Below are 13,397 nucleotides of genomic sequence, written 5' to 3'. Positions count from 1 at the left end.
CTAGTGGTTAAGGGCTTGCCTGTCCCGTCAGACATACCTGGGCTTCCCTAACATTCTGATATTATCACTCTAACTTGGAGATGTTACTTAATCTGTCTAAACTACAGTGTCTTCTGTGAAATTGGAATAACAAGGTCTTCTAACTTTATTTTTTGGATTAAATAGGATATTGTATGAAAAGTACTTAGCAAACTTCCTGGCACCTAATAAATGCTCAAAGCATAACCTTGCCAAATTACTGTCTGTTGCCGTTTCTTCAACTATGAAGACTATGCATATAAGCAACCCAAGTTTTCTTATCTTAGTAAATGTCTACACCTTTATGGAATAAGCCATATACCTGAGATTCCTCCTTGGTTTCTCTCTCTCTTTCACCTTCCATAGTCAATCCACCAATTTCTGTGAAAGATTCTGCTTCTAAAACATATTTGTAATCCACCTGCTTCTTTGAAACCACAGTTTTCAAGGTCACTGTCAACTTCACTGAATAGCTTCCAAGTAGTCCCACAGCTCTCACGCTTGTCTACATAGAGTCTATTTTGCAACCACAGAGTTGTTTTCCTGTAACATAAATTGTATCATGCCCCATTCATCTTTAGTCCTTTGCTTGATTCCTGTTGCATTTAGATCACTGGTCAGACCTCTTTTTATGACCTGTGAGGTCTGTCAGGCCTTTGGGTCCTGACTATCTGGCCTTTCTCTTCTTTGGCTCCTTCCCCATCTATCACAGGACAACATTGGCAGCCTCATTTCAGCACAATCCTCCCACCTCAGCTTACCAAAGGGATGGGGTCTTGGAACCCTTCTCTGCCTGAATGTCACCTCCTCAAAGGTCAGAGGCACCTTTCCTTATCATACCAGTATTATTTTCTGGTTTTTAGCCTTCATAAAAAAAAATATCAAATTTTATAATGCATTTTCACTTTTATTTATTTATAAGAATCTCTACCTAGAGACCCCTGCCCCCATCCCCTAGAACTTAAGGCTCTCTGAGAGTGAGGCCCCTGTCTGTTTTGCTCACCACTCTGCTTGGCTCATAGCAGTTCCTCTCCTCTCCCCATTGGCCTATACTTACCTTCTTTACTGCTCTAGTATGGGTTAAGTGCCCCTTTCACACTTATTGTCATTTACAGTTGATACAACATTTTATTTACATCATTTTCTTTGGGTTTTGATTCACAGCAACATAAGTGGATAAATATTAATATTCACATTTACAAAAATGGAAACTGGGTCTCAAACAGGATAAGATTTCAAGGTCATATAGCAAATTGGTGGCAGACCTGGGACTTGAATGAGGTCCAGGTCTTTAATACTGAAAATCCCAACTCTGCACCTCACCTGCCCACATACCTCACAGATGATGGCAGCTGCTCTCCATCTCCAGTAATGGTAGAGGGAAAGAAAGTGAGGATATCCATGTGAAGGATAAAGGAGTCATAAGGAAGAACTTTCAGAGCTCTGAGTAGATGATGGGCCAGGAGGGCCAGGTGAATCCTTTGGAATTAGCAATTATAACATAGAACATGGAGGTTGATATTGTTCTCTTAGCTGGTATTTATGAAGGCAGTGCAGGATACCAGACAAAAGTATGAGCTCTAGACTTAGATTTAAATGTGATTCTTGCTCTGCCACTTGTTAAATTACTTAATAATCTTTCCAAGACTCAGTTTCTTCATATTAAAGTGGGTAATAATAACATGTCTACAAGAGGGCTATGTGGGAATTATGTGCGCAACATATCCAGTGTGTGCTCTAAACTATCATGTGTTATTAATAAATGATAACTGTTACTGCTATTGATAGAGAAGGCAAAGATAAAATATTTTCACTGAACTATGGAGTCTGACCAAGTGATTCCCTCCCACCCCCAGGAAAGCTAAGCCCTGTGTCTCCAATATGGAAGCGGAGAACCAGACGCAGGTCACTAAGTTCATTCTGGTGGGGTTCCCCGGGAACCTGAGCACGCGCGCAGCAGTGTTCCTGATGTTCCTTGTGGCCTATATTCTGACGGTGGCTGAAAATGCGATCATCATCCTGTCAGTGCAGCAGAACCCGCCCCTGCACAAGCCTATGTACTTCTTCCTGGCCAACCTGTCCTTCTTGGAGACCTGGTATATCTCCGTGACTGTGCCCAAGTTGCTATTTAGTTTTTGGTCGGTGACCAACAGCATCTCCTTCACGCACTGTATGATACAACTTTACTTCTTCATTGCACTCATGTGCACGGAATGTGTGCTCCTGGCCGCCATGGCCTATGACCGTTACGTGGCCATCTGCCGCCCACTGCACTACCCCACCATTATGAGCCATGGGCTCTGCTTCCGCCTGGCTCTTGGTTCCTGGGCCACTGGCTTTGGCATCTCCTTGGCCAAGATCTACTTCATCTCCCGTCTCAGCTTCTGTGGCCCCAACGTCATCAACCACTTCTTCTGCGACATATCTCCAGTACTTAACCTCTCTTGCACAGACATGTCCATAGCAGAGTTGGTGGACTTTGTCTTGGCACTGGTCATCTTCCTTTTCCCACTCTCTATCACTGTCCTGTCCTACGGATGCATTCTGGCCACCGTTTTACGCATGTCCACAGGAAAGCAGAAAGCATTCTCCACTTGCGCCTCCCACCTTGTGGTGGTCACCATTTTCTATTCAGCCACTATTTTCATGTATGCCCGACCCCGAGCCATCCATGCCTTCAACACGAACAAAATTATTTCCATCTTCTATGCCATTGTCACCCCGGCTCTCAACCCTTTCATTTATTGCCTAAGGAACCGAGAAGTCAAAGAAGCTCTGAAGAAACTGGCCCATTGCAGGGCCATTGGATCTGATTAGCTTAACATGATTGATTAGAAAGAAAGGACTGATTGAGCTCCTGCTCTCTGTCTGTACTTTCTCCTTTAATGCCGCAGTTAGGACATTACCCATGCTAATACAACATCGTCCTGTCCACATCAATCTCAGGCTCTTACTTGTCTGCATGTGTGCACGTGGTCTGTGCTCTAAGGGCACACACCCTATCTGCATAGCTAAAGAAAAGGAATTCTCTTTAGCTGTGACCCAAAATGAAGTTTCTAAGATTGTGATTAAATTCATAACTGAGTGGGAAGAAAGATGGTGGTGTATGAGTTAACTGTTTTCAGATCTAGCAAATGTTAAGAGCTGTCAGACCAACAGATTTGGTGGTGGCTTTCTGATTGTCTATGTTTCTAAGACAGCGGTACCAGTTCTCTCAACAATCTCGTTCTCTGTGTTGTACTGGGAGTCAATCTTGGTGGCAAAGACTAGAGACTGCTCCTCTAGTCCTTCCAACACTTTTTGGAAGCACCTACTTATTCTGTATTAAATCCCTTTCTGCTTCAAATAGAATGCTTTCTTTTATCTGTAAGCGAACTGTATCTTACACGATTATACACTGTCTCCCGATACTTATACAGTTGACTTTTATTGAATTTCATATTTCCTTTCTAGATGCCACAATGTTTGTATCTTCTAGTGGATGAGCAGAAAAGAGATGATAAATAAACACCACCAAATATTTTAATTGCTGAATGAAACCTGCCCTCATCAGTCCTCTTTTCTTATGACGTCAATGTTCTATCATCCCTGTTTATTTTTATTTTACTTCCCCCAGCCTTCACTCTCTTCACATCTTCAGATGCAAGTAACTAGCCCAGGTTTAGAATTTGACAGAGATTTTTGTTCCATGCCACAGTGATTCTCATTTCTCCTTACTCGTTTATCTGACACCCGACACAAGTACACTAGACCTTTTCAGTCAAAAAAGGCCACACACCCACAGAAGGACACATAGATAGGCCCACTCTTGGTTCATAGTTTTGCCAAGGGCAAAGGAAGCTATATTGTAAGATTCAATATAACATGCCAATATCATCAGGAATTTAATTATTTGATTAGACAGTTTTAAACACAAGAGCTTCTCCCATTTCAACATATTTCATCTAAGAACAAACAACACTTTCAAGAACGTTTTCTCTTTCATTTGAAGTAAGAAGCATTAGATTACATTATTTCCTCCATTTTACAAACTTCCAGAACATATTTTCAAGGAAGTTAATAACATACATCCACAGACAATGGGGAGCAGAGGTCAAACACTCAGGTCTCTTGACTCCAAGCCCTGGGTTCCTTCTTTAGTGGATGGGGTCTCCCTAGAGAGAAGACTTGCTTTTTCAGAAGCCAAATGTGGAAGCTAATTGTGAAGAAAAATGGATGAAATCATGAATTACTGTATCTGGAGCACAGTAAATAAAATAAAGATGGACAAATGTGAAATATAGGTCTTGGGAAAGAAGAGAGACTAAGATAAAATGCAAGCACACCTCACTTTAGAGAATAAATGTGCAAAAGGAAACAATGTTCCTAATGGAAAGATTTAATGTTTGCTCCTGGAATGTATTATGGATCCTTGATGCAATAAAGAAATGGTTATGAATATATTTCTAATTTAAACCCAGACAGATAAAAAGGGGATTATTTTCTGAAGAATTCAGATGAATCAAAATATGATGGCACAGTCATAAGGAGATATTAAACATGTGCATTAAAAACAGGGAAAGACATGTTCATTCATTATGGATCTGGAAATAAAGGATAAAGAATTCTGGCAAAAATCTGAGTTTTAGCCCCAGATATATTTTTACCATGTAACCTTGGACAAACCATCTATACTCTGAAGCACTGATTTTTCATATGTGAAACAGGAGTAGTAGTGCTTGCACTGCCTTCCTTAACAATGTTTATGTGGATCAACTTCCATGAGGCAAAAGACTTGACTGATAAAGACCTAGGGCAGTGGAAGACCTCAGCAAGCTGCCACTTGGTTGGGGTTTACATGGAGAAACTAGTTGGGAAGATTATGTGCTCTAGACCTGTCTAAAATCACACCACAGTAAGTTTAGTGTACATAGTCTGGGAGGCTGCAAATAGAAGAGGCTGTTTGTCCCTTTATTATTTCTTATAACTGCCTGAGTAAGAAAGAGCTTGGAAGTGGGGTTTCTTCAAAAATTCTGTTAAATTTTATTTCGAAGAACAGATGAGAAATCAGTAATACAGCCCTGACCTCTTTGTAGAATACCTAAGTGCGTAGGCTAAGCAAAGTAGAAGGTACAGATCAGACCATTGTAGAAATCTGCCTCAAGAGAGAAAATAATTTAGAGCCATTTAATGGTTAAATTCACAAGCTATTTGTAGGTGAGACACACAAAGTCAACTAGAAGTTTTAAGCCAGCCTTATTGGTGGTAAGCAAGTTTGTGAGAGTAACTGTGATATAAATCTAGTAGTCAGTTTTTGTAGTTTACTAAAAGACCAAGCCCTGAAGATTTGGTTATCACCAACAAAATTCATAAAGAAATTTGCAAAATAAAATAGAAATATGTTAATTACACATGCAGCATATATTTTGTCACTATATTAATTTATTTAATTAATAATTAAATATTAATTAACTAATATTTATTAAGTTCCTACTATGGATCTGTAGGGATACAGTAACAAAACACAAAAATTTGTCACCTCCATAGGTAGGAACAGATAGCAGATAATACATTTGTACATACATATATACATACATTTTGTGATGGATTGAATGGTCCCCAAAAGATGTGCTTACATCTTCAGCTTGGAATTTGTGATTGTGAACTTATTTGGAAAAAGGGTCTCTGACATGTAATAAAGGCAAAATGAAACCATCCTGATTATCTGGGTGGACTCTAAGTCCAATGACAAGTTCCTTTTAAAAGAAACAGCAAAGAAGGCTATGTAAAGATAGAGGCAGATATTGGAGTTATGCCAAGGCATGCCAAGGAATGCCTTATGTCATAAGAAACTGGATGGCACAAGTAAAAATTCCCCCCTAAAGAGATCAAAGAAAGTGCTGCCCTGTGGACACCTTGATTTGGGACTTCTGGCTTCCAAAACTGTAAGAAAATGTATTTCTGTTGTTTTAAGCCATCAAGTTTGTGGTGATTTGTTATGGCAGCCCTAGAAAATGAATACACATACCACCTCAGGTGGCATTAAGCACTGTGGGGAGAGAAAAAGCATGGAAGGGTAACAGGTAGTGCTGGTGGAGATATGAAACTTTAGATAGGGGCCGACCCCACGGCGCACTCGGGAGAGTGCGGTGCTGGGAGCGCAGCAGTGCTCCTGCCATGGGTTCGGATCCTATATAAGGATGGCCGGTGCACTTGCTGGCTGAGTGCGGTGTGGCCGGTCACAAAAAGACAAAAAAATAAAAGAAACTTTAGATAGGATGGTCACAGAAGCCCTCACAGAGGGGATGACAATGGAGCAAATACATGGAGATCCTGAGGGAGAAAGACAGTCAGCTACTTGGACAAATGACATTCCAGGCAGATGAAACAGCAAATGCAAACGTGGGCTCATGAGCAGCATATTTGAGGAACATCAGGGATGCCATTGTGGCAAGAGAGTGAGTAATGGGGAAGTGTGGTAGAAGATAAGGTACGAGAGGTGCGGAGGCCAAAGTGCGCTGGACCTGGCAGACCAGTGTAAGATAATCTTGGGTTTTGGTCTGAATGAGATGGGAAACCATTGGAAGTGTCTGAGCAGAGAGGTGATCATTCTAAGTGTTAGTGGAGAACAGACTCTGAAAGGCAAGGGCAGGAGAAGGGAGAACATTTAGAACTCTGTTATGATAATCCAGGGGACATACAGTGGTGGACTGAACCATAGTAGGAGTGGTGGAAATGGGGACAAATGGTCTGATTCTAGATATATTTTGAAAGTGGAGCCAATGCAATATGTATATTTGTGTCCATACGGACTAGCGTGACAGAATATTTACAACATGCTTTGTGAAGGGCTCTCATCAGTTAGCTTTTGCTGCATAACAAACCACCCAAAAAACTTTGTGTCTTAAAACAATAACCCTTTATTTAGTTTCAAGTCTTTAGATTCATTGGGCAGTTCTGCTGATTTTGTCTAGGCTTGCTCATGCATCTGCAGTCAGCTAGCAGGTTGTTGGGAACTTGTCTGTGATAGTCTCCCTGCATATAGTCTCTGATCCTCCAGCAGTGTAGACTGATTTGTCACATGGAGGTCACAGTGTTTCAAGAAAGAGAAGAGAAGTTCGCCAAACCTCTCGAGACCTGTACTCAGAGCTCACATTCCATTGGTCAAAGCAAGCCCATATTTAAGAAGTAGAAAAATTTATTCCACTTTTTTGATGATAAGAGTTGCAAAGAATTGGGACCTCTTTAGTAGTCAACCATAGGCTTTTTCCCTGAAACAAAAATAAAAGTAAAAATGAAGTTTTACAAATCATTTTCCCACTGTTTTTCAGTGCCAGTAACTGATACAACTCATTTATACATATCACTATAAATTTTTGGAAAAGGCAACTGCACATATGAAAATTAACATCTCCATAACACTTATGGTAAGGATAGTAAAAAACATGAGGAAGCAAAATAAAAAAAGGATGGGAATGTTTAAAATTTTAAATTTTTAAATTATTTTTTGAATTTTTTATTGAAATACATCAACTGTATATATTTATGGGGTACAGAGTTATATTTCAATACATGTTTACATTGTGTGAAGATCATTCAGGGCAATTAGTCTATTCATCATTGCGCAACAATCATTTGTGATGCAGACATTTGATCTCCTTTCTTCTAGTCATTTGGTTACATGCAGTGAATCATTATTGATTATAGATTTCTAGGTCAACTGTACACCAATAAGGATTATTTTTTCTATCTTACAGTACTTTTATGCCTATTAATCAGTCTCTTTCTATCCCTTCTCTCCTTTCTCCCCTTCTGCCTCTAGTAACCTTATTTCTTCTCTCTCCTTTTAACAGTTCAACTTATTACTATAATTATTTATTTGATTTTGTTTGTTTGTTATGTTTTGTTCTCTTTTTTCAGCTTCAATGTATGAGTGAGAACATGAGGTATTTCTCTTTCTGTGCCCAGCTTACTTCACTTAACATTTAACGCTTTCATTTAAGTGAAAGTATTAACATCCTAAGTACACAGCTCAAAGCATTTTCACAAATTTAACACACTCAATTTTTTGTTTCTGAGATTCTTCTCTACTGTTATATGTGGTTGTAGATCACTCACTGTTATCATAACATAGTATTTCACTGTATGAAAATACTGTAATTTATTTATCCTTTCCATTCTTTCTGTATAATTTGCAGTTTAGAGACAACATGGATATCACTGTATTGACATTCTAGTACTTATCTTTATTGAACTTATGAAAGCATTTCTGTTAGGTATATAACTAAGGCTGTAATTACTGAATTATAAGATTTAAATATGTTCATTCTCATAACATACTGCCGAGTAATTTGTCAAACTGGTTGTATTAATTTACACTCTTACCAGTAGTGTAATGAGCATTTGAGAAGGTGGCTTTAAATGGTTAAACCATTTAAATTAAGTGGAAACATACCAGCATTAAAAATCAAATGAAAATCTCATTTTTGCAATAAAAAATGTATATTACACTAGAATATGACATATTTTAAAAAATATTTATAATGTAGACTTTCCATATTTACATATGAATGCAAATGACTATGACAGAGAGTTATTATTAGAATCTCATTTCCATGTCTATTTAGGAAGTAACAAGATGCTTGGTTAACTCTGTGCCCATTAGGAAGAATTTGGTGATATAAACAAATCCCTCTATGCCTGAGTTTGGAAACCACCAAAAAGAAGTTGGACCATCTAAGGATTTTGATCTAGTCTTTTGAACACAACATTTCCAGTTTAATTTACCTAAAATTTCAACTCTGGAAATTCTGTTGCAAATGACACTTGACTGACACTCCTAACAGAGCCTCTAACACATAGAAAAAGACAAAAGTGTGCAATTATATTGATAAGTAACCATATGAGGAAGTTCTTCACACTCAGTTTGTGATTACCTCACAGACTGAGAAAAGAGAGCTGGTGGAATTCTTAGAAGAGTAAGTGCAACAAGCAACAAGACAAGGAACCCTGTCAAATCCATGATACTGCTATAAGAAAGAGAAGTACAATCTTCTATTTGTCCTTGCTGCCACATATATTTGAAAATCTGTTCTTTTCTGATAACGTTTTACATTTCTAACAAAATTAGAAGCAGAGAGAGGGGTAGAGAAAGATGGCAGAGTAGAACTCTCCAGTGATCATCCCCCTGCAGAAACATAATTTGAACAACTATTAATCTGTTTCTGTTGCTCATAACAAAATCCTGAAACTGGGTAATTTGTAAGACAATAAAATTTATTGCTTACAGTTTCGGATGATGGGAAGTAGAAAGTCCAGGGAACACATCTGATGAGGGTCTTCCTTGGTGGGGGCTTTACAGCAACGCAGGGGTCTCACACAGCGGAAAATGGTAGAGCAGAGAGTGAAAGATTGCTCCTCATGTGCTCTCTTTTTAAAGCCCTTTTAAAGCCCTCAGAACAATGCTCACAGCCACCATTAAACCATCAACTTAGTCACCTGTTGAAGTCCCCACCTTTCCATTACCATAATAGGATTTCTCACCCTCAACAGTTACAGTGAGGATTAAGTTTTGGAGGGACATTCAATCCAAGGCAACAACTATCCACATATAAAAAATACCTTCACAAGAGCTAAAGAAACCAGGTGAAAGAAAGATCACAGTACTTAAGCTGTAGCACAATAATAAGAAAAGACACATTAAAGGGAGTAGGAATAGCAGTTTTACATTACCTGCATCACCCCTCTCCCAACCCCAGGCAGCACAGCATAGAGAGTGATACCACCCATGTGGAAGAAAGAGACGGAAGTGTGCACAGAACTTTGTTTCAGACTACAGCATTCTGCCTACCACAGTAAAACCTGTGTCCCTATATTTCAGGCCAGTACCTGCAAACTGAGCCTCTAGACCCACCCCAGCCCCAAGGCTTCAGTCTTGTGTAGAAAACTCCATCTCAGGCTGGCACCACAGCTGGACCAACTTAAGTGGTACTGGGTTCCAGACAGCCCTCAGCAACAGGCAACCCCAAGTGGCCCCGGGCTTCTACTGTGCCCCAGTGATGTGCCTGCTGCAGGATATTTCCAGACAAAGCCCATCTGTGAAGGCTGGAATAAGTACCTATTTCTTCAAATGTGCAGATTGACACACAGCCACAAAGAAAAATCAGGGAAACATGACATCACTAAATAGACACAATAGAGTGCCAGTGATGGATCCCAAAGAAATGGGGACATATGAATTGCCCAACAAAACATTCAAAATAACTGCTTTAAGGAAGCTCAGTGAACTTCAAGAGAATACAGAGAAATGATCGAACAAAATGAGAAAATGAATAACTGACCAGAATAAGAAATTTAATAGAGAGATTTAAAAAACAATAGCAATAATAATAATTCAAACAGAAATCCTGGAGTGGAAAAACACAATGAACAAAAGGAAAAATACAATGGAGACTATCAACAGCAGAAGTGATTAAGGAGAAGAAAGAATCTGTGCACTCAAGAGAGGTTATTTGGAAATATGTTGGAGGAGAAAAAAAGCAAAAGAAAAGAAGAAAGCTTACAGGATTTATGGAACAGAATCAAAAGAGAGCAAGTGTTCAGGTCACAGGAATTCAAGAAGTAAAGAAAAAAAAAAGATGATCTTAGAAACCTTATTTAAAAAAATAATAGCAGAATTTTAAACCAAGAGAAATATCCAGTTACAACAGGGTCAAAGGTCTCCAATCAAATTCAATCCAAATCCAAAAAAGACTACCCCAATAAATATTATAATTGAACTGTCAAAAATCAAAGACAAAGAGAGAATCTTGAAAGCAGCTAGAGAAAAGAAACCAGTAACACTTAAGGAGTTCCAATACAACTAGTAGCAAACTTCTCAACAGAAAATTTACAGGACAGGAATAGTGTGATGATGTATTCAAAGTGCTGAAGGAAAAACAAAAAACAAACAAAAAAACCTGCCGATCAAGAATACTGTACCTCTGTATTGAATCCAGGCATATTACATATTATTTAAAGATGAGGTAGAACAATGACCACAGTGTATACATCATGCAAGGACTCAAGGAAAGAGCATATTTTTTGAAAATAATCTGTGGCAGAATCTATAGGAAATTCAAGGAAACTGTTTTGTATTTATTATGTATTTAATTGAATCCCCCCAAAATTTAATGTGTTGGAGTCCTGGTCTCCACTGTGACAGTATTAAGAGAGTGGGAAATCCTATTATGGTAACTGAAGGGTTTGGCTTTGAAGAGGTGATTAGATTGTAGGACCAAGCCACAGTGAATAATTAAAAATGGTTGTTATGGGTGTGGTTCTGAGGGCTTTAAAAGAAGAGCGTATGAGAGGTTAGTCTCTCTCTGTTCCACCATTTTCTGCCATGACTGTGATCAGTGTGTCCTGGTGCATATCATTTCTTGTTGGGCAAGAACAACAAATTTTTCCCTATGTTGGCACTGGAATGATTTCCTTGAACAGTAAGATTGGAAACCTGTTTTTGTTTTCTGGGAGAATCTCTTTTTCATTGTCTTCTGTGACCACATAGGAGTTAGACAATAAGGAAGTTTCTCTTTCTAGGTATGATGTACTCACAAGGGTCTTCTTTATTGGTTTATTTAAATACTCAGACTCAAAAGACTACCATAGGTCATAATAGGCACCAGCAACTCAGAAGAATATCAGACAAAAATGACTACTATTTAGTAGGACAACGTCAGGCATTTCTTTCAGAAGTCACTCTTGCATCAGCAATTCAGGTAGCAGTCCACATAGCTGCCCATACACTGCCCTTCCACAGGTGGCAGCTCAAATCAAGGCACACAGATTCAAATAAGGTGGATACAGGAATTTCCCCGGCTTAAGTCTCATGACCCACAGGAGCTGGTTTCTCGTGAGAGGATTGCAAAGACATAGCTTTCAGGGTCCCCACAATTGGGATGTTTCAATTACAGGAATCACTACACATACCAAAAAATGCCATCCATATTATAATAATTATTTATAGTTATTTTATTGTTGCCCCAAGTTCAGATGTAATTTATAAATCAGGAGTTTGTTTTACCAAGAGTATGGTGCATCAACAATATAGTTGATACATACCATCTTATCTGTATGTATCAGGTTAATAGCCAAACATATAACTAAACACTCCAAGCAACTTAAATTAGGTTGTTTCTTAACTGACCTAAAAAGAACTACAGTGTTTTAGAAACCCACTGCTTGGTCCACTATTAGGACTCTGAAGATGCTTTAGAAATTGAATTAATCAGAGTCTATCACCAGTCTAGCTTGGGGTTTCTGTGCCAATACAAGGGTATTTCAAAAACTTCATGGAAAATGGAATTAAAAGATAATACAAATCTTTCCATGAGCTTTTTGAAGACCCCTCTTATAATTCCCAGAAAAGTTTAGTGGGCTTGTGTGTGTGTGTGTGTGTGTGTGTTGGGCCTATCAATTTGGGGTTGTGATAAAAGCACAATACTTGAGTCTGGAAGTCAGGCTGGAAGAAATAGACATTCATGTTTCTCTTTAATGACATACACTTTGGCTTCCACGCCTAGATAACTTGAAATAATGGTCCCATGGAGAAAATTGATAACCTGCACTTGTCCCCTAGGCTGTGTCCCTGTGAATGAATGGCTTTTTACAACAGGAATAACAACTTTCTGTCGGGAATAACAAGTATTTCAGAAGTTCCCTGAATGGATTTAATCTTAGCTAGCGGTAGAGAGTTCAGCTTTTTCCTTCCTGCCAGGCTCAAGAATGTTGGAATCTCTGACAATTTGAATTGCTGTCTAATGAAAAAAAAAAAAAAAAAATCTTCTTTTAGCTAAGAAAGACCTGTGTGCTTTTCCTTCTGTCTTCAGACACAGCCTAACCTCATTTCTTTGTGGTCAAACGATAGCAAGTAGCCAGCATACTCTGATGGTCTTGATTTTTATAGCAAACCTACTTTTCTATGTATCTTATGCTCATCAAGGTATGTACATGGTCTGAATCACAGGAAAGCATAGGCGGCCCTTTGACCAGCTATTTTGCTACTATGTTATGAAGATTGACAATTTCCCACCATGGAAAGGAGGTGTCCTCTTTGCCCTCCATCCCATCTCATCTCAGCCAATTTCACCTCTTGGGGTTTGCTTGCCTCACCCATCTCTCATACTGGATTAAATATCAGTCAGGAGTCTTTCCAATATTGGCGGTAAATGTCTTATGGGCAGAGCAAACGCTGAGTATAAAGGGTTGTAGTGAGAACAACAGTAGCATGTTTCACATGAAAAAGACTAATCATTCTGGGAGTAAAGTAAACTCATAGCATAATAATTCAAATGTAGACATTTTTACTGAGGAAATGTACATACATAAAAATAACTAATGGGATGCTCATTGCAATGCTG

The 13,397-nt window shown here is 38.8% G+C and overlaps 1 protein-coding gene across 1 annotated transcript; it reads left to right on the top strand.

The window, feature by feature from the left end:
* Nucleotides 1-1,899: 1,899 nt before the first annotated feature.
* Nucleotides 1,900-2,835, top strand: LOC134381209 (olfactory receptor 6B1). The gene has a single exon (XM_063101281.1). It carries the CDS (start codon nt 1,900-1,902, stop codon nt 2,833-2,835), a length of 936 nt encoding a protein of 311 aa, XP_062957351.1.
* Nucleotides 2,836-13,397: the final 10,562 nt, after the last annotated feature.

This window comes from Cynocephalus volans, chromosome 6 (assembly GCF_027409185.1).
Source record: "Cynocephalus volans isolate mCynVol1 chromosome 6, mCynVol1.pri, whole genome shotgun sequence".
Classification (NCBI taxonomy): Eukaryota; Metazoa; Chordata; class Mammalia; order Dermoptera; family Cynocephalidae; genus Cynocephalus; species Cynocephalus volans.
The sequence above is the reverse complement of the archived record's forward strand: the minus strand, read 5'-3'. Positions and strand labels throughout refer to the sequence as shown.